This window comes from Dipodomys ordii, unplaced genomic scaffold (assembly GCF_000151885.1).
Source record: "Dipodomys ordii isolate 6190 unplaced genomic scaffold, Dord_2.0 Scaffold11, whole genome shotgun sequence".
Taxonomy (NCBI): domain Eukaryota; kingdom Metazoa; phylum Chordata; class Mammalia; order Rodentia; family Heteromyidae; genus Dipodomys; species Dipodomys ordii.
Window position 1 is genome coordinate 3,236,964 of NW_012267227.1, and position 25,632 is coordinate 3,262,595.

The following is a 25,632-nucleotide window of genomic DNA, read 5'->3' on the forward strand; positions in this document are numbered from 1 at the left end:
CTGGCTCACAGAAGGAAGTGTCTATGAGGTTCTCGGTGAATGTGCTGGCATGCTTGTTGCAGACAGAAGGAGTTCTAACAAAAGAACAGAAGCTGAAAAAGAGGCTTACAGATACAAAGCCAGGCATCCACAATGGATGAAGACCTAAGACGAGCCTGTATATCTTTTCTTTTGCTCCAAGACAGGGACTGGAACTTGGTACTTGATGCTTTCACTTACCGGCTAAGCACTCTACCAACTAAGCCATGCCTCCAACCCCTGGAATATCTTGTTATGCCAGAAAATACTTAAGTTAAAAGGACTCAGGAAGCTGGGCACCAGTGGGTCATGTGTGTAATCCTAGCCACTCAGGAGGCTAGGATCCTCAGGAGATCTGAGGACTATGGTTCAAAGCCAGCCCAGGCAGACAACTGGAGACTCTCATGACCACCAAAAAGTCAGAAGTGGAGCTGTGGCTCAAGTGGTAGAGAACTGGTCTTGAGCACAAAAGCTCAGCTTCTGGGCCTTGAGTTCAAGCTCTATGACTGGCATGCATGTGCACACACACAAACACACAACACAAAGGAACTTGCAACTGAGACATTCTGAGAATTGATACTATCAAAGCAAGGCTAGGGGTATGGCTTTGGTGGCAGAGTAATTTGCCTGGCAGCGCAAGGCCAAGATCAAACCCTAGTACTGACAGCTGTCAAAGCGATTAAGTAAATAGGAGGAAGGATTCTTTTCTGAAAAGTAGAAGGTCAGTAGCAAGCGCAGAAGGCATTTACTATGGTGCTGACTCACACTGCTCAGTCACTGGAACGAGCAACCCAGGCAGGACCAAACACCAGCGGATGCCATGAGAATGGACGGACAAAATATCTCTATGCGAGAGCGAGGGAACGGATGACACTGTCCATAAAGAAATGCGTCCTACCAGACTTATGTAACTGAAACCTCCATGCTTCCAAAGCATTCCCTACAAATGACATGTTAATTACAAACAGGAAAATAGAACTCAACATGCAAAAACTAGGGCATGTCAGCCTAGCCAAGCGATGAGTTGATGTCAATATGAACAAGACTAATGGATGTCATATTAAATGCAGAGGCGCTGAAAACCCCTAATGTGAAACATGCCAACCAGCCATGTACGACCATCCGACAAACCCAAAGTCAGGACCATTCTACAAAAGAATTGTCTTTTTGCAGGCAACTGGTGGCTCATGCTGGTAATCCTAGCTACTCAGGAGGCTGAGATCAGAGGACCACAGCTCAAGGCCAGCCCGGGCAGGAAAGTTCGTGAGACTTATCTCCAATTAACCACCAGAAAACCAGAAGTGGCTCTGTGACTTAAGTGGTAGAGGCTCACCTTGAGCGGAAGAGCTGAGGGACAGCGCCCAGGCCCAGAGTTCAAGCCCCATGACTGACCAAAAAAAGAAAAAAAGCAAAGAAAGGCTAAGGAACTCTTCTGCATTAAGAGTATGTAGTAACATACACTTATATTCTTAGCTGTCCAGAGGTAGAGGCAGGGTGATCACCAAATTTAAGATCAGCCTGAACTACATAGTCAGCTCAAGGCCAACCTTGCTACATAGAAAAACTCTGTCTCAAAAAAAAAACCCAAAGGGGCTGGGAAGGTGGCTCAGTGGTAGAGCACTTGCCTTGCATGCATGAGACCCCTGGGTTTGATTCTTCAGCACCACATAAGCAGAAAAAGCCGGAAGTGGTGTTGTGGCTCAAGTGGTTGAGCACTAGCCTTGAGCTGAAGAGCTGAAGGACAGCGCCCAGGCCCAGAGTTCAGGCCCCATGACCAGAAAAAAAAAAAAAAGTGACAAATTTAAATACAACATTATATCAGGGTTGAAATGTTCTGCTTTTGCTATGCTCATCATGCCTGTAATTCAGACTGTAGTCAAAGACCAGGCAGAAAAGTCTATGAGACTCCTCCAATTAGCCAGAGAAATGCTGGACAAGAGTTATGGCTCAAGTGGTAGAGCACTACCTGTTAGCAAAAAAGCCAAGTGAGAGCAAGAGGCCATGAGTTCAAGCTGTACAAGTAACAACAATAAAAACCCCAACCATTTCCTGCCTTTTTTGTTTTTTGTTTTTTTTGGGTCCAGTCATGGGGCCTGAACTCTGGGCCTGGATGCTGTCCCTCAGCTCTTCAGCTCAAGGCTAGCGCTCTACCACATGAGCCACAGCGTCACTTCCGGCTTTTTTCTTTTTTGCTTATGTAGTGCTGAACAATCAAACCCAGGGCCTCAGGCATGCAAGGCAAGCGCTCTACCAGTGAGCCACCTTCCCAGCCCCCATTTCCTGCTTTTGATTACTGAGAATTCTGAGACTGTCCTTGTTCTTACAGAACTGAGTTTCTGGGGTAATGCAGTGCCTGGTCTGAACTTACTCCCAAATGATTCTGAAAATCCAATATGTAAATACTATAAAGACTGATTAGAAAATCAAAAGCAAATGAGGTAAAATGCAATACATAGTAAGTTTGAATAAAGGATGTATAGGATGAGAATCTTGAAACTGTTTTTTTTGTTTTTGTTTTTGGGTCCGGTCATGGGGCCTGAACTCTGGGCCTGGGCGCTGTTCCTCAGCTCTTCAGCTCAAGGCTAGCGCTCTACCACTTGAGCCACAGCGCCACTTCCGGCTTTTTTCTTTTTTTGCTTATGTGGTGCTGAGGAATCGAACCCAGGGCCTCAGGCATGCAAGGCAAGCGCTCTACCACTGAGCCACCTTCCCAGCTCTGAGAGGAACTTTTCTGCAGCCTCCTGAGTAGCTAGGATTATAGGTATAAGCCACTGATGCCCAGTAGACACTAAAAAATTTAAAGTGATTAAAAACAATCCTGTTCTCAAACAAGAATTTAAAAAAAGCATGAATCAAAATTTATGGTACTCTCTGGAAACATTGAAATTGAGATAAAGTTTGTGAAGATGTATCAGGTTAGGAAAAAATAGTGTTGAGTGATAGGAGGATAAAAATATTTGCACATGTACATTTTACAAAATTAGTTATACAGAGGGGGACTGCATTGTTATTTGTATATTATTAATGTACATGCCAGCAAGTAAGAAAGACTTGAAGAATTCATTCAAAGATAATGAATGCGAGGGTACTGCGAGGAGGAGAGGTTAACTTTACCTACGGCCCTGGCACTTCCCCTGGTGCTAGTCTGAGTGCCAGAAGCCAGTGGTGCTGTTCGCTGTATTCTCCTACCTCACACTGCTGCTCCCCCGGCTGCCCCGTCCAGCAGGCCCTGGTGCCTCTGCTCAGTGGCATCTTCGGGGTGCTGAGGCTGAGTGGCAAGATCCCCATGACTGTGGTTGGCATCTCTACCCCACAGAGGAACGCCAAAATCTACTCTGTTCAGTGTAGCTCAGGCAGCTATGGATGCGGTGCAGGGGAAGGCCAGCCATGACCAATCAGAGCCTCCGGCCTCCCTTGGCCTGGCCAATAGAAACCGGCTAGAACATCTTTGGTTTGTGTTTAGCATACTCAGGGGCTCTGGCTGGCATGTCCCCTCCCAGGCACAACAGTTAAGTCTTTGCACTTCAGAAGACTCAGGAGCCCTAGGATTGGCCTATCTTGAGGCAGAGAGGCCCCAATACAGCCGAACAGGAACACTGTCAAGGCTGTGGTAGTTTTGGTTTGGTTTTGGGAGATAGAACCCAAGGGTTTGCATATTCTAAGCAAGTACACCACATTGAAATGTATCCGAGGTTCCCCAAGAGCCTGTGTGGATGGGTGGCAGCAACAGAACACAGGATTTGTCATGAGAAAGCAAGACCTGGGGAGGCCCAGACAGCGCAGACACAATGATGGAATCAGAGAAAGTCTGTCTCCTTTGGGGGTTAGGTTTTGTCTTACTACAAACTCCTTCTCTAAGATAGGAATAAGAGACAGATTGAAGAGAGTCTCTGACCAGGTGGCTCAGGTAAGTAAAGAAAAACAAACCCAAGTTTCCCAGGAATGCAGCAGCAAAACATGTGAGCTCCTGTAGAAAGAAATTCACTAGACTTGTACAAGTTTTTTTTTTTTTTTTGGTTGGCTGTAGGGTTTGAACTCAGGGACTGAGCGCTGTCCCTGAGCTCTTTTGCTCAAGGCTAATGCTCTCCTACTTTTAGCCATCATTGGACTACCAGCTTTATGCTGACTAACTGGAGATAAAGAGTCTTACAGACTTCTCTGCTCAGTCTGGTTTCTAACCACAATCCTCAGATCTCAGCTTCCTGAGTAGCTGGGATGACTGGCTTGAGCCATGAGCACCTGGCCTCTGTGCAACCTCTTGATTAGAATTCCAACGTGGCTCCCCAATTTGCTTCCCGACCTAGAGCAAAAAGTACCACCATTCCGAGTCATGTGACCTGATTTCAAAATATTTTTATTACATAATCTTTTCATGGCACCATCAGGAGTAACAGAAAACGTTATTCCCAGTTCCTAAACCACATCCTGAAAAATATACATTTGTATTTATATATTTATATCAATACAACACCTCTATCCCATTAATTCCACCACCTATTGTAGGTCTTTGCTTAAAGCAGGAAACTATTCTCTTAGGTAAGAAAATATATGTGGAAGCTAAATGAAATATTGGTTAGAGCGAGGGGGTGAGTGCTGGGCCGTGGGGCGAGGAGGGCTGAGTCCAGCTGGGGCAGGAGGCATCACGGGGGTCCGTGGAGGGAACGGGGCGGGAAGGAGAGTATAAAAAGGCAGCGTCACGCAGGTGGGCTCGGGATCCTTGGTCCATTAGGAGATGGCCTTTGCCTCAGGAAGGAAGGCTTCCCAGTACTTAGCCAGCTGTGAAGAAGTGGGGGGGGGAGTAAGCAAGTGCCCCCACCTTGTGGCAGAACCTAGGCTAGCTTGGGAGGGGAGGCAGGCACCATGCCCCGGCATTCTCCAAGGGTCACAGCCAGGAAAGTGTGCTGAGCAGATGGCCTCGCCACTCTGAGGGGAAACTGTCAGTCTGTGAGTCTGCAGGGCATGAGCAAGGCTGGGAAGAGCAGCTCAGTCCTACCCCAAAGGGCGTTCCCCTTTGTGCCTAAGTCAGTGAGGGCCTCACACAGGGCCCTTGTCTCACATACTGATTGGGCCTCGGCCTCAACCACAAGATGGTTGCCCGAAAGATGAAGCGTCACAATTTACAGAGAAGAAGAGATGGGCTATGCCCTCAAGAGCTAACTCGCTATGGGGTCGGGGCAGCAGCGGAGCCCTTGCTCAGCTTAGCAAAGGCAGTCAGACGCCTCACACTATGGCAGCGGGCCTCCTCCCTCAGAAGCAAGCTTTCCCAACTTGTCACCAGAGCTCTTAAGCACACAGCCGGCCTTTGGTGAGAGAGGCAGATGGGGGCCTTTGCCCCCAGGCGTGACTTACATACCTGTTGCTGGGAATATAGGAGTGTCTCAAGATACTTGATCACGTGGTTTCTGAAGTCCTTGGATTTCTCTTTCTATAGGAGACAGGGATTCTACACTGACTATCCAGACCGTGGCTCCTTCTCCTTTTGACTTGATGGTGGTATTTGCTGCTGACCACAGGCAAACATGGCCTCCAACAGGAGAGCCAGCAGTGGAAGCCGTTGCAGTGTCAAGCCAAACTGCCTCTCAGCCAGTGCTCTAGGAAGCTTCGTTAGAGGGAGGCAGGAGGGAGGGGAGAGGGAAGGATGGGGGCTGGCAGGGGATATGGCAGCTATAAGCTTTATTTCTGTGTCTAACGCTTTGGTCCAGCCACAAATTAAAGACAGCCAGCATGCCCCAAAATCTAGCACACAAGTGTACACACAACATGGGCACACGTGTACACAGGCGACAGCTGTGCACGAGAACAGGGAGAAAGAAGGGTCTTCTAGCTTACCTCAAACCGTATGACTTCTTTCCGGACCACTGTGGAAATCTTTTCAAAGTCCCTTTCGTACTGAGTCACCCGAGACTCCCACTGGGTAGAAAGAGGAGAGACAGGATCGTTAAATAATACAGCATGGCTCTTAAGCCCTTACATGTGGACACAGGAGACTACCAACTGCCCATTGTGTTTGCCTGTCCCTCTGGAGAGGACCAGAGGCCTAAGGGATTCACATGTCAATCACAGACCAGCAGGCCCCTTTTGAAGATGATTAGAAAAGATGTCCGGTGCTCGCCAAGGCAAGCCTGGACTTCTAGAGAGCTCTGGAATGGAGCACACTGGAAACTGCAGAAAACAGTTCCATTCTCGCCAGGAATCCTAACTGAGTCACTGAAATAGCCTTTCCAAACCCCTCGGCCAGAATCCAGCGATTTGGCCCAAGATGGCAAGTGTGGGCGGAGCAAAGAGAGGAGGAGGGGAGGGGCCAGGCTCACCTCTGTGATCTCATCCTTGGCCTGCTGCAGCTTGTCAGGCTTGTTGGCCCACAGCAGCCGCGCTTCGGCCTCCCGCTTCTTCTGCAGGGTAGCCTGAGCATCCTGCCAGCGCTGCCATGTCTTCATGCGCTGGTCAAAGGCAGCCTGTGGGGCAGAGGTTGGGCAGAGCGCAAGAGCGCTTCAGCAGCTTGGCTGGCTCTGCCCGGGGTGGGGGGACCACGGGGGGCTCTCCCAGCAGCTATGCCATGGAAGGACCAAGCAAGGGCAGGTTCTGCAGCCATGTGTTAGTGCCCAGCTGGGAAATTTAGTGTCTAGAAGCACAAGCTTGGGAAGATCCTCTCCAAGCGGCGTGGGCCAGCGCCATGCGGCTTCATGCTACTCCCAAGGCTGGGTGGCAAAGAGCACAGTAGGTGGCCTCATGCCAGGGCCCCCTGAGACTCTGGCTCCCTAACTGCTCCCTTTAAGAAGTGAGTCTGTGACGTGCTGAGCACCCCTATGGGCAGGGACTAATGATACAGTAGAGTGAAACTCATAGTCCTGTTTTCCTTAAGTCCTCTAAGGTGAAGGGCCATCATTCTATGTTAATAATTACAGATAGACATAAGTACAGGGTACTAGGAAAACAAGCAGGGTACTGTAACATAAAGCCAGGGACCTAGGAGGTATGCCAGGGGAATCTAATGCAAGGAAGAACCTTCCAACTGGTAGTATATAGGGTTGGCTTAGGGAGTGTGTGTGGGTGCGCGTGTGTGTGCGTGTGTGTGTGTGTGTGTGTGCAACAGAAGATAAAGAATCTCAACTTTCCTACCCTGGCTGGCTTTGAACCATAATCCTCACATCTCAGCCTCCTGAGTAGCTAGCCAGGACTATAGGCATGAGCAGCCTAGGGCTGCTTAGGGATTCGTTATGTAAACCAAGCCTGCACAGGGCATACTACTTCCATTTCAAGCACATACTTGCCTATGCTAGGCTCTCAAGGCCTCTCGGATGGGCACCCAAATCTATTTGCTGGGTTTTCCTGCTTCCAGTCCTTTGAACATAATCAGCATTTCCAGAAAAGGTATGGCTGGCCTGACTGAGCAGCACACATCCCACCCCACATCCATGCTGGAGGCCTTAAGGGGTAGCCCAGACAGTGCCTGGAGCCAGCGTCCCAGCGCTGTTCCCCTGGCTCCACTCTCTGCTCAAGTTCCTGCCTTTCCTAGGCTTCTTTAATGTGGGCCTTTGCCAAAGCTTAAACTGTAGGGAGTACAATGCCACCAAATTCACCCTCCCTAGAACTGTCACTGAGATTCCACGGCCTTTTTTCTTTTTTTTTTTTTTTTTGTGCTGGTCCCCGGGCTTGAACTTAGGGCCTGGGTGCTGTCCCTGGGCTTTTTTGCTCAAGACTAGCATTTTACTATTTGAGCCACAGGTCTACTGCCCGGCTCTTTGCTGATTAATTGGAGATAAAGAGTCTCACAGATTTCCCTACCCAGGCTGACTCCAACCACAATCCTCAGCTCTCAGCCTCCAGAGTAGCTAGGATTACAGGTATGAGTCAACAGCACTCAGCTTCCAGTACAATTTCTTCACAGTTTATCACAGTGTCAAAGGATCAGGGAAAGGAGACTGGATAATCCATGGAGAATACAAGACACCGTTTATCACAGTGTCAAAGGATCAGGGAAAGGAGACTGGATAATCCATGGAGAATACAAGACCTATCTCACTGGGCTGACAGTGGTCCAGGTTCAGGGAAGGGTAGAGAAAGGAAGCATCTCCTCAGCTGTCCAATCCCACTGCTAGGGAGCTAGCAAAGTGATGTCTCTGAGGAGTGAGGAGCTGGCAGCATGCAGCCCCAGGCCTGTCCAGGGACAGGCCTCTCACTCCTGTTAAAGGGACAGCCTGCCTGGGGTCATATCCAAAGAGTCTGCTCTCCAGGGACCTGTGAACAATGCCCCTCAGAAAGCTTCCCCACATGCAGCTCTTCCCAGGGATGGCTAGCCAGTCTTAAGTGGTCTGACCAGTTCTAAGACTTCTACAGTAGGTTTTTTTTTAAGCCTCCTTATCACTCTGGAGTTAGCAGCAAACAACAACCAAAAAAGCAAAGAGAGAGAGAAAGAGAGAGGGGGAGGGAGGGAGGGAGAGAGAGAGAGAGAGAGCGCATACAATGAACAATCTCCCAGGTTATCTCAAGCAACTGTGCTGCAGAGGAAATGAGCTATGGTGACGGCTACAACACAGAAGCTCCCTCAAGGGAGATATGGTGGGAATGGGGAGCTGGGAGCGGCCCCCCTCCAACTCCCAGGCTCACACAGCCTGATCCCAAGTTGAATCAGGCGTAGATTCAGGCCCTTAGCGGGCAGGCACCAGCCGCTCTTGGTTCTTTCCTCTGTTTTCGGGAGGCCATGTGAGAGTTAATACTGCTGCCCCGTCAAGTTTTTGTAACTGCTTGCCAGCTTGGAGAACCAGACTGCCTTGGTCACCCAGAAAAAAAAGGGAGATGTTTGGCCTGAGGGGCAGAGGCTGCGGGGTCACCAGTGTGGTGGGCACAGCACAGGAAGGGCTGTGGTGACAAGCCCTCTCAGCGCCCCCTGGCCACACTCGTCCATGCAATGCCAAGCCGGTTCTGGGTAGTTACCTGACTGGCCACACTGGAGGGACAGGTGGAAGCCAGCAAGAACTCCTACCAGAGCAAAGGCCAAAGGACCGAGGGGGGGGGTCACTGCTCCAGGGGGCCAAGACAGCCAGGTCTGTGTTAAGCCTTGCTTGAAGAAAGGAGCACAGAGGACATGGTCCAGCTTCAACAAGAAGGGGGTGGGTTGCGGGGGCTACTTATAAATTCAAGTGATCTTTTCTCCACATGCAGCTAGGAAACTGGCAGTGGGCCTCCGAGTAACTCAACAATAACTCGCTAACAGTTAAAACAGGATACCTTGGAGAGTGGATAATGTTACAACCATTTATAAGCCAAAAGGAGGTAAAACTTTTTTGGGAAAGGGGAGAGTAAAGGAGAGACAAATTCCATTGGGGTGGAAGGGGAGAGGGGGAGAAGGGAAAGAAGGAGCAGCTTACACGGACGATAGCCAGGAGGCGAATGTAGTCACTCAGGAGCTCAGCAAGCAGAAAGAAGTCGTGGTTGGCCTGTTCCTGGTGCAGCTGCTCAATTTTTTCTTCCACCTCAGCCAGCTGGGAGAGGGCCCGTGACAGGGCCGTGTTGTCCTCGGAGCTCCCGAGCATGGCTAGACTCTTAGCGAACTGGGCTGTGTTCAGTGCAAGCTCTGGAAGGAGGAAAAGACAGCAGAGACCCCCCCCTGATCTCACGAGGAAAAGGGACACATCAGTTAGCTGGGCACAGCTGGTCTCAACAATGGGGCTCCATGTAGCCCAGGCACCTTATAGTATAGGCTACCATTCAGAATGTAGCCTGGTCACAGGAACAGGATGAAGGGTACCCACTCTTATGTGTTGATCTCTTGCACTTTTTTTCTTTTGGTGCTGGTCCTGACTCAGGAGACCCCGGGCACTGTCCCTGAGCTTTTTTGTTCAAGACTAGTGTTCTTACTACTTGAGAAATACCACTTCTGGACTTCACTGCCAAGGCTGGCTTGAAACTATAATCCTCAGATCTTAAGTCTCCTGAGTAGCTGGGATTACAGGTGAGAGCCATCAGCTCCCAACTGTCTTCTTATTCTTAAAGGGAACGAAATTTTTCTTAAATATTAGAAATTTTAGGACTTCCTAGGACTTCTGATCCACAATCCTGTAAGTTTCATGAGGTGAAAGATGCAGTTCCAATATTCATAGAGAACCACAAGTCAAAGGAATGACTCTTAATTTTATGCTAAGGCTGATGAACTAACTGTATAGCCTGTCTGCTAGGAAGAGAGACACACAAATACTCTTTCATGATCTAAAGCAGGGGAAACTTTTTCAGTAAAGGGACAGATTGTAAAGTCTTTAGTGAATACTTTTCTCCCTCTACTCTGCCCTTAAAATTTCAAAACAGGACTGGAAGTATGGTTTAAATGGTAAAACACAAGCTGTGAGCAAAAATGTCAAGAGAGTGAAAGACCCTGAGTTCAAGCTGTAGTATCACACACAAAAAATTATAAACTGAGCACTGCCCATGTGGGAGACCCTAAATTCAATCCTCAGTACTTCTAAATTATAAGCAACTAAAAACCACTCTTAGATCAAGGCAAGAAGCCCCAGGGCCATTTTGCCAACTCATACACAGGGCTTACTTACGCTAGTGGAGTGTGTTCTAGATTTCTATATCAGTATGTGTAAGTCAGAGAAGAAAAAGCTTTCCGATTTGGAAAATAACACTAGCTCTTAAGCAAATCTCAGCGCTTGCCTTGAGCTGAAAAGCACAGGGACAGTGCCCAGCCCAGAGTTCAAGCCACACGACTGCCGCCCCCCCCCAAAAAAAAAGAGAAGTGAACGTATGGCACATGAAGTGGTGGTACTTGCTAGACACTGTGTTGAAAATGAACCATACAACATATGGACAGGGACAGAAGGGACAATCTAGGAGTGAGGGAAGGATACTCACTACTTGACTTATGTAACCGTAACCTTTCTGTATAGCTAACAATGAAAACTATTTTTAAAAAAGAAAGAGGAAGGGTTAGGAGACAATGTTTTCCCACATGTACACAATGTGAGCGTGTGCCACTGCTTTGGATGTAAGCCACCAACTTGGTCAATGGAAGCCCTCCTCCCTAGTCACTGTGTACCAGGACGGACTGCTTACACCCGTCCTGAGGGGCACATCCAAACCCACAGAGGCTGGGTTATGCTCACGCCAAGAGATCAGGACATCTTTGTAATGAGAACATCAAGGACCAGGTGGGCCGAGAATTTCTACTTGGCTGGCCGAGGCCTGGGAACAGCATGGCCTTCTCTTACCAGCCCACTGAACCCTCTGTCCCAGGCCAGGTGCATTCCAGAGGAGTTACCTTTCCTGTGGGTGACGAGAGTTTCTACCACAGCGTGCAGTTTCCGCAGGCGCTGCTCCTCACATTCTACCTCCTGGAGCTTCTCCTCAAACCACTGAAACACAAGCCCACAGCTTTAATGAAGGGCTCTTCAATAGCTACATGGCATAGTCTCTTTTTAGTGGGTTTTCAAAGGGTCTATTCATTAATTGGAGTAAAAAAAAAAAAGTTTCTGATCTCCGAAATTTCCCCATTTCTGGTCTGGGAAGGTGGCTTAGTGGTAGAGTGCTTGCCTTGCATGCATGAGGCCCTGGGTTCGAGGGGTAGAGAGAAAAGAGAGGCCCAGGGCTACTTACAATGTCTGATTCATTCATCTTGATGGTCATTTTGCTTACAGCATCTGTAGCTTTGTTGAACATCTTAAGGAGACCAGCGCCACTCAATGTCTGGGTACCCACAGCACGTGGCAGCTACAAGACCAAGAAGGCGGGGATGGCAAGTTATCTGCTGCCCCTATTTTAGGTTCAGAAGAATTAGTATCCATCAGATGGCATGCCCAAGACTTGCTGAGCAAATTATTTGAACTACAGATTGTTGTATTTTAAAGCAGCTACTTTAAAGCTTTTCTATGTGCAGAAAGAAAAGTCAAAGAACTATGTTAAAAGAAGCAATAAAAATGGCAGCTTTCGATGTCATTTGCAGAAAGAAAATAGAATGAGGATTAGGGGACTACATATGGACACTGTGTTACTTAAGCATGAGTTGCTTAAACAGCAAGTACACTTTGGTTAAAAGTCAAAGTTCCTTTGGAGCCGGGCACCCGTGGCTCACGCCTACAAATCCTACATACGCAGGAGGCTGAGATCTGAAGATCAAAGTTTGAAGCCAGATTGGGCAGACAAATCTGTAAGACTCCTAATCTCCAAATAACAGAAAGCCAGAAATAGAGGTAGGGCTTAAGTGGTAGAGCTTCAATCTTGAGTGAAAAAGCCAAGCAACAGTGAAAGGTGCCTGTACACATGCATGTGTGTGCGCGCGCACGCACGCACACACACACACACACACACACACACTCTCTCTCTCTCTCTCTTTCTCTCTCTCCCCCCTTTGGATCAACAAATTCTGCAAACAAGTGGACTTGTCTTGTCCAAAGTCTTAAGACAGTTTGAAGTTACAATATGACTCAATTCCAATGTTATTCTTCATCAAACCAATGTGTAAGACCAAGAGCATAATTTACTCAGTATGAAGCTATTTTTAGACAGCAAACTATGCTAAAGTGTTAGATTTTAGCATGCAAGATTTCACAAATTTTCTACAATAGGGGACATTTGGCAATATCTGGAGATGACTTTGGTTGTTACAGTTGGGGAGGTAGAGGCACTGGCATCTAGTGGGAACTCAAACATCCTATAATACCAAGACAGGTGCCGTCATAAAGAACTATCAGTCCAGTGTCCATGAAGACAAACTCTGCTCTAGAGGTATGAAATAAGGAAGGTTTAGAAATACTTAGAAGCAGAATTATAAGTTTTACAGCATTAAAAAAAAATTAATTGGGCTGGGAAAGTGGCTCAGTGGTAGAGTGCTTGCCTTGCATGCATGAGGCCCTGGGTTCGATTCCTCAGCACCACATAAGCAAAAAGAAAAAAGCCGGAAGTGGCACTGTGGCTCAGGTGGTGGAGCACTAGCCTTGAGCTGAAGAGCTGAGGGACAGTGCCCAGGCCCAGAGTTCAGGCCCCACGACCAGACCCCCACCCCCACCCCCCAAAAAATTAATTAGCCAGGTGCTGGTGGCTCATGCCTGCAATCCTAGCTACTCATGAGGCTGAGATCGGAGGCTCACAGTTCAAAGCCAGCTTGGGCAGGAAAGTCCATGAGACTCTTATATCCATTAAAATACCAGAAAACCAGAAGTGGCGCTGTGGCTCAAGTGGTAGAACATCCACCTTGAGCTGAAGAGGAACAGAACCCAGGCCCAGAGTTGAAGCCCCATGACCAAAAAAAGAAAAAGAGAAAACATTTTATTTATTATCTTAACTTTTTTTGTGCTGGTACTAAGGCTTGAACTGAGGCTTTGTGCTCTTGCTTGGATTTTGTGGTTACAGCACCCTACCATGCCTTCAACTCAGCATTTTGGTGGTTAATTGGCGATGGAGTCTCTCAGGTTTTTCTGCCCTGACAGGCTTTGAGCCGTGACCTTCAAATCTGAGCCTCCTAAGTAGTAAGGATTACAAATGTGAACTACCAGTACCGGGTTAAAATATTTATTTGGAGGAAAATAATTCCCATATATTTAGTACTAGTAAAATAATGTGCAAATTAAAGAAGAATATGAAAATAAGTAATAGTTTTATCCTGACTTACCTTCCTTGTTGGTTTTAAGACATAGTTTAGTCTAATTCCTTTTGATTCTCAATGACATTTGTATTTCTACATATTTATATGCTATTTCATAGTTCACTTTTTTTTTGGTCAGTCATGGGGCTTGAACTCAGGGAGCTGTCCCTGAGCTCTTTTGCTCAAGACTGGTGGTCTACCACTTTGAGCCACAGCACCACTTCTGGTTTTCTAGTGGCTAACTGGAGATAGAGGTCTCATGGACTTTCCTACCTAAGCTGGCTTTGAACCACAATCCTCAGATCTCAGCCTCCTGAGTAGCTAGGATTATAGGTGTAAGCCATCAGCACCCAGCTACATTTTACTCTTTATAACTCAATATGCTTCCATACACTAATATTCCTATGTATTTTCTGTTTATGAGAATAGAAAACATACTGTACAGATGTAGTCTATTCAATTCTTTTGTGCGTGCGTGCGTGCATGCGTGCGTGTGTGTGTCAGTTGTGGGGCTTGAATTCTGGGCCTGGGTGCTGTCCCTGAGCTCGTCAGCTCAAGGCTAATGCTCTACCACTTGAGCCACAGCACCACTTCTGGTTTTTCAGTGGTTAATTGGAGATAAGAGTCTCACGGACTTTCCTGCCTGGGCTGGTTTTGAACCATGATCCTCAGACCTCAGCCTCCTGAGTAGCTAGGATTATAGGTGTGAGCCACCAGCACCTAGCACAGCTCTATGGTTCTTGGTAACTGCTTCTTACCCAATGGCCCTCAGTTCCTCGCACAAAACATGCGTTCAATCTGAACCAACTGGTAGCTTATAAAAGTCATGTCAAGGAACTACCAGTTTGACCTAGGTTGCCACTGATCTCCACAATGACTTCTTTTGCTTATAGGCAGAGCTGCTTTTATTCTGAAGGGTGAAAAGTACTTGCTCTTGCTCACATTAAACTAGGATAGAGGCTAGAGCTAGATATATTAAGTGCTCAGATATTGGTTGACCTAGTTTTTATTCACTAGGAGTCAATATAAATAATGATATTACGTTTTGTACAATACTAACCTCTTCTTTTTCTAAAAACTCTCGGACATCAGGGTCCTGTAACATGGTGGGGTGGTTCACAACTCTCTGAAGGTACCTAGAAGGTAAAGAGTTATCACCTGATTAGCTGATATTGGCCTCAGAAAGTACTGGCAGGGGTACTGTACTTTCACAACTTTAAAATATCCTTAGATAAGGTACACAAGTAGGACTCTACTTGTAAGTATATTCAAGTTTGTGGGGCTGTGAAGGTGGCTCAGGGGTAGAGTGCTTGCCTTGCATGCATGAGGCCCTGAGTTCAATTCCTCAGCACCACATAAGCAGAGAAGAGCCGGAAGTGGTGCAGTGGCTCAAGTGGTAGAATGCAAGCCTTGAGCTAAAAATAGCTGAGGGACAGCGTCCAGGCCCAGAGTTCAGACCCACGACCGACCCCAAAAAAAAGCTGTTCTTCACATTTCTAAAAGCCACCAAAGTATCTGGTCAAAAGAGAACTCAAGACCATTCATATTAGATCTCCCAAGAAGGAAAATATGACTATTTCCTCAGGACGGAGAATGAAGAGAATACAGTACATGACAAGGTAACACTGAGAGAAACCAGGAAGATTCCAACTTCAATTCCGACTTCTTCCTCATTCTCAAGGCAACTCAGGAACACGGCTGGAAGGCACCTACCTTTCCAGAGCAGCCCTTCGTTTTTCGAGAAATTCTGCAGAAGAAGAATCTTCCTTTCCAACTTTTACTTTTGTCATGCCTTGGATAGGATTTAAGAAGCAAAATTACTAGAAATCATGACAACAATAAAACGAAGAAAAACCATCAGGAAGAAAGGCAGCAAGAGTGGCCTTACGAGATAAAACCTGGGACCATTCAGTGTCATGAAAAGGCATGACATAGGTCTATTTACATGAGGGCCTTTTTGTTGGTGTGGGTGGTAATGGGCTTGAACTCAGGGCCTGCGCACTGTCCCTCAGCTCCTTTTAGCTTAAGGCTAGTGCTCTACCACTTGAGCCACAGTGTCACTTCCAATTTTTCTGGTGATTAGTCTCACAGACTTTCTTTCCCAGGCTGGCTTTAAAGGTGATCTTCAGATCTCAGCCTCCTGAGCAGCTAGGATTATAGGTGTGAGCCACTGGCACCTGGTGAGAGTCATTTTTTAAACTGGTCTCCAAGTATTGAAGGTTCTAAACTCTGGGATTTACATTTTTTATACATTTCTTTAAAAATAAAACAAGAACAACAACAGGCCATGAAATTCTGAGAACAATTAATAACTCCACGGGAATAGGGAGTTTGTCTGGTTCCTTAAACCAAGTTAGAACATTTTAATTTGGAGGGACTAGCAATCATAAAAGATTCCTGGTGCTTGGGGCTGGGAAGGTGGCTCAGTGGTAGAGTGCTTGCCTTATGCATGAGGCCCTAGGTTCAATTCCTCAGCATCACATAAGCAGAAAAAAAAAAGCCGGAGGTGGCGCTGTAGCTCAAGTGGTAGAGCGCTAGCCTTGAGCTGAAGAGCTGAGGGACAGTGCCCAGGCCCAGAGTTCAGGCCCCACGGCCGGAACAACAACAACAAAAAAAGATTCCTGATGCTTAATATATAGCTCAGTGGTAGAGTACGTGCCTAATGTATGAAAGACCTGATCCTTAGCAGGAGGGTGGGAGGGAGGAGAGGAGAAAGAAGAAAGGAGAGTGAGAATAGAGGAGAGGACAGACAGAACAGACAGCAAGCAGAGAGAGGAGAGAGAAGTTCTCTTTGCAGTGACTGGCGCAACCTGCCTGTAATCCCAGCACTCAGGAGGCAGAGATGGAAAAACTCAAGTTCAAGGCCAGACTAGGCTACAGGTCAGTCTATAATACATAATACATAATAAGAACTTGTCTGAATGACAAAATTAGAGCCAGACATGTCTCACGTGTATAATCCAAGCTACTAAGGAGAGAGAATTTGGGAGGTAAGCCCAAGCAAACATTCATGTGACCCCATTACAACCAAGCTGGATGTAGTAGCATGCATGTGTAGTCCCAGCTACATGGGGGGGGGGGCTCTACATAAAGAGGACTGAGATCTAAGGTCAACACCAGGAAAAATGTAAAAGTCCATTCGAAAACAGCAGAAAGGATTAAGATACGTCTCAAGTGGGAGAGTATGTGCCTAGTAAACATTAGAAAATAAGAAAACTGTAGAAAATAAGAAAAAGATAATGGAGGTTGGAGGTGTGGTTCAGGTAGCAGAGTGTCAGCCAATGAGAGAAAGTATCAGATATCTGAGTCTCAGTCTTGGGGAAAAAAAAAAAAAAAGAAGAAGAAGAAGGAAAAGACTGAAGCAGGGCACCAGTGGCCCATGTCTATAATTGTAGCTATTCAGGAAGCTGAGACCTGAGGATCAAGGTTCAAAGCTAGCCAGGGCAGGAAAATCCATGAGACGCTTATCTCCAATTAACTATCACAAAACCAGAAGTAGTGCTATGGCTCCAATTAGCAGAATTCTAGCCTTGAGCAAAAGAGCTCATAGACAGTGCCTAGGCCATGAGGTCAAGCCACATGACTGATTAAAAAAAAAAAAAAGAAAAAAAGAAAAAGACTCTGGATAATAATATAAAACCAGGAGCTAAAATCAGAGTCCCCTACCATACTCAAAAAAAGAGAACATGTCAAAACATGCTGACCCTCTCTTACATTATGAAGTTCTGAAACGTCTCTGTTCTAATCACAAGACTCCATGCTGCTAATTGAAGTAGTCTGTGTCATACACTGAGCAGTAAGAGTGTTACACAGAAGGAGCACAAAGGAAAAGACCCAAATGGAGCTGAAGGCCACAGGCTTACCTATTAGGCTCTTTTCAGGTGGAGGAGGGACAATAAAGCCATTCTGAGAGTGCTTCTCTGAAAGCTTCTCATAAAGACCCAGAAAGTCACTAAATCTTCTTTTCACTGCAAACTGTTTACTTCTGAACATTGGTAAGCTTGTCTTTGGGATAGAAAAAAAACAACACACAAATCCAAAATGTAATTTCATTTCAAACTCAGGTTGACTATCTTGAAAGTACCCGGCTAACACCAAAGGACTCTATTTTTCTAGATTCCTACCCTGAGCCACCTAGCCAGTAACTTTCTCTAAGACAAAAGTAACTTTCTCTAACTTTTTTTTTTTAATGAGTCAATACTGGGGCTTGAACTCAGGGCCTAGGCACTGTCCCTTAGCTTTTTCAGCTCAAGGCTAGCATTCTACCTCTTGAGCCACAGATCCACTTTTGGCTCTTTTGGTGGTTCACTGGAGATAAAGTATCATGGACTTTCCTGCCTGGCTGGCTTTGAATCATGATTTTCAGATCTCATCCTTAAATAGCTATAGGCATGAGCCACTGACACCTGGCTTTTTAAACTTTTTGAATTATAGTCTTCTTTGGCAGTCTGGGACCCCTAAGAAGCCTTATTAAGAATGACTTTAGGAAGTGGCACTGTAGTTCAAGTGGTAGAGTGCTAGCCTTGAGCTGAAGAACTGAGAGACTGCATTCAGGCCCAGAGTTCAAGCCCCATGACCAAAAAAAAAAAAAGAATGACTTTAGCTGGGCACTGGTGGCTCACTCCTGTAATCTTAGCTACTCAGGAGGCTGAGATCTAAGGTTTGCAGTTCAAAGCCAGCCCGGGCAGGAAAGTCCATGAGACTCTTATCTCCAATAAACCACTAGAAAACCGGAAGTGGCGCTGCAGTGCTAGCCTTGAGCTGAAAAGCTAAGGGACAGCGCCCAGGCCGAGTACAGGCCTCATGATGGACAAAAAGAAAATAAAGAATGATTTTAGCCAGGCACCGGTGGCTCAGTGGCTCACACCTATAATCCTAGTTACTCAGGAGGCTGAGGATCACGGTTCAAAGCCATTTCGAGCAGAAAAGTGACTCTTAAACTTCAGAAAAAGCCAGAAGTGGCACTGTGGCTTATGTAGTAGAGCACTAGCTTTGAGTAAAAGAAGCTCAGGGACAGTGCCCAGGCAGAGTTCAAGCTCCAGGACCGGCAAACAAAAGAGATTTTAAATGCATACAAAAACATATAGCTATGCACATGACACACACATGTAATTCCATCTACTAGGGAAGAGAGATTGGGAGGATCGTGGATCAAGGCCAACCAAGGCAAAAATGGTAGTGAGACTCTCATTACAACAAACAAGCCAAACATAGTGATACTACCTAGTAGTACCTCAGTTATGTGGGTGGCAAAGACAGAAGGATTGTGGTCTGAGGCCAACATCAGGTAAAAGCAAAACCTTACCTGAAAGTAACTACATAAAGGGTTAGGGTTTATGGCTCAAGTGGTAAGAGTACATGCATGCCTAGCACGCAAAAGGCACCTTATTACAAAAAATAAATAACTAAAAACAGGTCAGGCACTGGTGGCTCATTCCTGTAAGGTTACTCTTGCTGTATATAAAGCAGAAGGAGAAGGAAGTAACTGATGTGAAAGGAAACAAGTAGTCCTACCCCAGGCTAGCACTAGGCTCACTTTTACTCAGGAGGCTGGGATCTGAAGATCAAGGTTCAAAGTCAGCCTACATAGAAAAGCCCATGCGATTCTTATCTCCAACGAACTACAAAAAAAGCCAGAAGTGGAGCTGTGGCTCAAGTGGTAGAGTGCTAATCTTGAATACAAAAGCTCAAGGAGTACCCAGGCCCTGAGTTCAAGTCCCAGGAGTGGCACCAAAAATAAAATTTATAGGATTACATATATAGTTTTATTCTTAGAATACTTCCTCTAAATAAATAAACTTTACAATAGATTTTAAAGGTCATTTATAACTAATTATCAACTTAGCTAATGGAATAAAAGCAAACTCAAGAGAAGTGAAGGATCAGACGAAAGAGATGTCTAAGCTGTTAAGACACTGACCTTCAAAAGTAATCTACCACATAGTTCCTAAGAAAGGTGGGCCAAATCAGATATGTTGTAGGTCTTAATACAAAATTCACAAAAGTTCCACACCGGGATATTAGCTTTTTGGCAGTCTATTGAAAAGGTCCCATCTGGACACCCACAGATCACTGAAGGGGTACGCCTGCTCCATTTTGACTAAATGTGCAAGAAGATGTTGGTAAAGAGAACAAAAGACACCCATACATAATCTGAATGATGGCTTTCTTGGTGGGTGGTGATCATCAAGCAGGGTCTCTGGCACTCACCTGTGTGGTAACTTTGTAGGCTACATAGGCATTCATACCATCCCCTGGGGAGGAACAAGAAAGGACGAAAGGATTAGCTTCTAAACCAAAGCAGTGCTATCTGGTAACATCTGACCAGGAGCCCCACAGAAGAAGGACTTGTTTCATCTCTAAGCCTTATCTGCAATCCTGAAGTCCAATTCCTACTTTGCCTCGGGGCTGCTCAGGATACATGCCCCACGGATGCTGGCTAGGCATCAGTTCAAGTTAGACAAGAGAGTCAGCCTCCTGTTCCAAAGCCAGGCTCCATTTATACCCTCCACAAAGAAGCCCAGGAGACTGACAATCCACTGCTTGTTACCATGCCAATATTTGGGCTGGTTACACACATCTGCCGAAACCAAACAATTCTCTTGCTGTATAAAGCAGGAGGAGAAGGAAGTAACTGATGTAAAAGGAAACAAGTCGTCCTACCCCAGGCTAGCTCTAGGCTCACTTTGCTCTTTCAGAAAGACCATCTCAGCCCCTTCTCTAGGGCTGGGGACACTGACCTCTCTGATCTAGCACACTCACTTAGAGCAAAGGGCCTGGCAGGAAGACACGAGGACTGCCCTATGTCGTACAAATCTCCTTTTTCTGGAGGAATTATTTTGATGAAGAAGCCTTTGACTGTTAAATAATCTGAGATTCAAGCAACTGTTTTTTTCTCTGGGGTACAATCCTGACCTAGACCACTTAGGGAGATAAAGGCACCATTGACTTTCTGAACACTGGGAGGACATACATTAGAATCCAGACAGACAACTCCAGTGATGGACCATGGAGTGTGGAGTTGGTTTTGTTTCCTTCCTCCTTTGCCCTGGATTCCTGTCCCACATCAAACACAAAAGCCTAGGTCAACGATGACCAGTTGCTTAAGCTCCTGAACTGGTTCTGGGGTAGGGGTGGGAGGCCAGGAGAGGCAGCAGCACTAATGGGTCAGCTGGGTGATATTTTACAATTGGGTTTCAGTGAGGTGGCTGAAAATGCTTGCCTTTCTATATAGAGAAGGTGGAAGTCATACAGAAATATAATACGTACCTGCTTTACCTCCCCAACCTCTACCAAAAGTGTGTGTATAAAACAAATTATAGGAAGTGGCGCTGTAGCTCAAGTGGTAGAGAGCTCGCCTTGGGTTGAAGAGCTGAGGGACAGCGCCCAGGCCCAGAGTTCAAGCCCCACCACCGACAAAAAATAAATAAATAAATAAATAAATAAATAAATAAATAAAACAAATTATAGCCAGGTGCTGGTGGCTCAAGCCTATAATCCTAGCTACTCAGGAGGCTGGGATCTGAGGATAATAGTTCAAAGCCAGCCTGGGCAGGAAAGCCTGTGAGACTCTTATCTCCAATAAATCACTCAGAAAACTGGAAGTGGCACTGTGGCTCAAGTGGTAGAGCGCTGGCCTTGAGCTGAAGAGCTGAGGGACAGCACCTAGGCCCAGAGTTCAAGCACCACAACCGACTAAAATAATAAAACAAATTAAAATATAACTTTAGAAATTACTTTGTATTATCATCTTTAGTTCTCTTCTAAACCACTAATATTACACTGCTTAATACAAAAGATGTTTACTACAGCCTTTAAAAAATATATAAATTTAGCCGGGGGCCAGTGATTCATGCCTGTAATCATAGTTATTCAGGAGGCTGAGATCTGACGATCATGGTTCAAAGCCAGCCAGGGCAGGAAAGTCCCTGAGACTCTTATCTCCAATAAACCATTAGAAAACTGGAAGTGGCGCTGTGGCTCAAGCAGTAGAGGGCTTGCCTTGAGCTGAAGTGGGCAGGAACAGCACCCAAAAGCCCAGAGTTAAAGCCCCACAACTGGGAAGTGGGGGGAGGGGAGGGGAGTAACAGGGTAGGGTGGGGAGGGAAAAAAATAGAAGAAGTATTCAAATTTCACTCACTGTAATGTGATGTGAATGCTTTTTTGTTTTGTTTTTTAGTACTAGGGATGGAAGCCAGAGCTGTGTCCATACAAGGTAAGCACTTTGCCACTGGGCACTACTCCAGCCACTGGAGAACAGCCATGTTCAATCCTATAATTTAGTGCCTGCAACTAAGGAGGTATAAGGGCAAGTGTATATAAAACATACTAGTAGCTGGGTGCCAGGGGCTCATGCTTGTAATCCAGCTACTCAGAAGACTGAGTTTTGAAGCCAACTTGGGCAGGAAAGTCTCTGAGATGATTATCTGCAATTAATCACCTTAGAGCTTGAAGTGGAGGTATGGATCAAGTGGTAGAACATCAGCCTTGAACAAAAAACACTCAAGGACAGTGCCCAGGCCCTGAAAGTCCTAGGTAAGTGCTGTCTCTCGCTTTGGAATCATAGGTAGGGAAATACTTCCAGTAGAGATATCTGAGGAAGGTCTCATTGGCTGATTCTGCTCTGGAGGTAGCCAACCTCAAAAAAGCTAGCTTTGATTCCCACAGCCCCATGTGATCACTTACCTATCTTCTCAGGGTCAGTAATACCTACTGTCAAGTCAAACTGGTCTTCTTGCTCTTCTTCCTCTAGCTTTGTAAAGAAAAGACAAATCATGAGAGCTATTAAATTCCTGATGTACCCTACTGCAAATCAAGTGTCCACCTTTGTCGATTCCCAATGATCTAGTGACTTAAAGCCCACAATTTTAAATTGGGAGCCAGTACAAAGATCTCTGTTATATCTGTTCCCTTAAAACCTTATTTTGATGACAATGAATAATGAACCAGGTTTGGGAAGACCTGCTCTCTCTCAAGTTAAGAAGGGAGTAAGAATTCACTGTATCTCTATAGATGGGGGCCTCAGACACGAGCAACCATTAGTGGCCAGTAAAAGCCTTTGTACTATCCTCTAGGCAATAGATACACTGTCTAAGAAAGAGTCCTTTATTAGATTCTAGTTGTCCATTAACCATAAAGGTCTCCTTCAGGAGGCATAAATATTTTCTCAAGGTCACACTCAATTGAACCTCAGATGAGCAGCAAACAGATCCTAAGATCCCCAAAGCAAGAAAGAGCAACAGCACAGATTCTCACCTCCTCATAGCTTGGCTGGGGCTTGGCAGAATTTGCGGCTTCCTGTGGAGGAGGAGAAATGAGCATTTTGGCTGGCCCTTTCTTCTGATTATTTTGTGTAGAATCCAGGGACAGTTCCACTGTGGCATCTAAAAAAGTTGATATTTTAAAATGAAGGTCAATAATGGGTCTTCAAAGGCTAAACATCAGTTCTATAGCCGAGATGTCCAAGAACAGTCGCAAGTGCTCTAAATACCAAAGATGTTCTCAGAGTCCGAAAAAAAGTAAGTCATAAAAGTTTTACATGGATCAAAGTGGAGGATGGTGAAGAGGAACATGTCCTTTTAGCCTGGGCATAACAGAACACCCTCTTCCTTTCCTTTCCAAACACAATTACTTGGCCACCCTCACCTACCTAGATTTAGTTAAGATTAATGCAATTAATTTCACATTTGGGAGTCTCAATGTCTGTCTGTCTCTCTTTCACACACACACATACATATATTACACATATACATACAATATTGGGAAGTAATGAGGGCCTCAGGCGTGCTAGGCAAGCATTCTACCACTTACGCCATATCCCCAATCCTTTTATTTTATAATTTTTGAGACAGGGTCTCAATAATGTCTGGGCTGGTCTCAAACTCAAGATCCTTCTGTCCCCAAGTGGCTGCATTACAGATATGTGCCAACAAACCCACAACAGAGTATCCCTTTTTTGTAAAGCATATTTTATAAAATCTTTTGTAAAGCATATTTATTCTTAAAATTTTTTAAATTGTTTTAATAAAGATGATATCAGAGGGATTATAGTCACATAAATCAGGCAATAAGTACATTTCTTTTTGGACATCACCCCTTCCTTTGCTTTCTCCCAGTTTTTCCTTTCTATCTCCACCCATAATTTTTTTTTGGGGGGGTTCGGTTGTGGGGCCTGAACTCTGGGCCTGGGCGCTGTCCCTCAGCTCTTCAGCTCAAGGCTAGCACTCTACCACTTGAGCCACAGCGCCACTTCCGGCTTTTTTTCTTTTTGCTTATGTGGTGCTGAGGAATCGAACCCAGGGCCTCATGCATGCAAGGCAAGCGCTCTACCACTGAGCCACCTTCCCAGCCCCCAATATAGTTTCTAATGAGTACCACTGCTGCATTTGTTCACTCTTATCCTGTCAATTCTGTGTCCCACCTACACCCTCCCAAAGACCAATAAATAGACAAACAAAACAAAAAGAAAACAACAACAAAGAAAAAACTTGTTTCCATTCATGGAGTTCATTTCAATAAATTTTACATGATCGGTTGCATATAGGCATTTTGCCTTTGTATTTCCCTCCTAAGAGTAATCAATCTGTTTTTTTGTTTTGGTTTGTTTTTGTTTGTCATGGGACTTGAACTCTGAGCCTGGGCGCTGTCCCTGAGCTCTTCAGCTCAAGGCTAGCGCTCTACTACTGGAGCTACAGTACTGCTTCTGGTTTTCTGGTGGTTTATTGACAATAAAAGTCTCCCAGACTTTTCTGCCCGGGCTGGCTTTGAACCATGATCCTCAGATCTCAGCCTACAGAGTAGCTAGGATTATGGGTATGAGCCACCGGTGCCCATCTTTGATCTTAAATCATTTATAAAATAACAATGTTTGGTTATCAGCCTTACAAACCAATATGATAGAAAAGGAAAATATGCTACCAGTAAACACTATTGAAGAAAGAGTCAGGGAGGGCTGGGAAGGTGGCTCAGTGGTAGAGTGCTTGCCTCACATGCATGAGGCCCTGGGTTCGATTCCTCAGCACCACATAAACAGAAAAAGCCAGAAGTGGCGCTGTGGCTCAAGTGGTAGAGTGCTAGCCTTGAAGAAAAAAAGAAAGAAAGAAAGAAAGAAAGTCAGGGAAATGTAAGCTAGAAAAATATGGACCAGTATCTCAGCACCAGTGTCTCACACCTGTAGCTACTCAAGAGGCTGAGATCTGAGAACTGCAGTTCAAAGTCAGCCTAGGCAGGAAAGTCCATGAGACACTTATTTCCAATTAACCACCAGAAAAGCCCAAAGTGGAGCTGTGGCTCAAGCAGTAGAGTGCTAGCCTTGAGCAAAAAAACTTTGGTTCAGCACCCAGGCCCTGAGTTCAAGCTACAGGATGGGAAGGTGGGGGGAGAAGGAATAAGGACCAAAACTCAGGAACACCTGGGAAAGGGCAGCTTGCTACACTTGAAGACAACATTATTTTGCTGTCTTGTTTTGGATCTTAAACTCAGGGCCTTGAACTTTTGCTTGGCTTTTTCCACTCAAGGCCAGCATGCTACCACGGGAACCAGACTCTACTTTTGGCTCTTTGCTTTAATTAGTTAAGAGTCTTATGGATTTCTCTGCCTGGGCTAGCTTCAAACCTCAATCCTCAGATCTCAGCCTTCTGAAATTGTTAGGATTATAGGCATAAGCCATTTGTGCTCATCTACAATAGTATCTTATGTAGTTATATTCTATATCACTTACACACGCACACACACGTGCACACACACGCGCACAAGTATGTACACGTTTTTAATACAGCAATTTAACAAAGCTATTCAGATAGCTACTAAGTTTGGAGTTTGTACTTGCCTGCAAAGAGATCCTGTGGTTCTTGGTCTTGTTCCTCATGAAACCCATTTTCTTTGGAGCCATTGTTGATGGGAAAAAGAGATGAAACGCTCTTTGGAGACTGGGGCTTACTCTGATGACAAAGAGATACTCTGAATAAAACAGTACCATTTGAAACAAACCTAGCCTGTCTAGAAAGTGACCTCTGACACATCCTTCTGCTGCTCCCACA

At 45.7% G+C, this 25,632-nt stretch overlaps 1 protein-coding gene across 1 annotated transcript; it reads right to left on the reverse strand.

Annotated features, from left to right (window-relative positions):
* Positions 1–4,353: 4,353 nt before the first annotated feature.
* Positions 4,354–25,632, reverse strand: Snx1 (sorting nexin 1). Its single transcript, XM_013010196.1, has 14 exons — positions 25,422–25,632; positions 22,850–22,977; positions 22,280–22,346; positions 19,805–19,848; positions 17,458–17,599; positions 15,308–15,386; positions 14,655–14,730; positions 11,611–11,724; positions 11,276–11,369; positions 9,387–9,592; positions 6,330–6,473; positions 5,848–5,928; positions 5,372–5,443; positions 4,354–4,794 (listed from the first exon to the last, which is right to left on the reverse strand). Exons 1-14 carry the CDS (start codon positions 25,612–25,614, stop codon positions 4,744–4,746), a joined length of 1,491 nt encoding a protein of 496 aa, XP_012865650.1. The 5' UTR covers positions 25,615–25,632; the 3' UTR covers positions 4,354–4,743.

What these genes read in the sequence shown, in the direction of transcription:
- Snx1 (XM_013010196.1), bottom strand. Translation starts at nt 25,614, where the DNA reads ATGTGTCAGAGGTCACTTTCTAGACAGGCTAGGTTTGTTTCAAATGGT. An exon ending in CCCAGCCAAGCTATGAGGAG is followed by an intron (nt 22,347 to 22,849) that starts GTGAGAATCTGT and finishes TTCTTTACAAAG; the next exon opens with CTAGAGGAAGAAGAGCAAGA. An exon ending in AAGAAGTCATACGGTTTGAG is followed by an intron (nt 5,444 to 5,847) that starts GTAAGCTAGAAG and finishes TGTCTCCTATAG; the next exon opens with AAAGAGAAATCCAAGGACTT.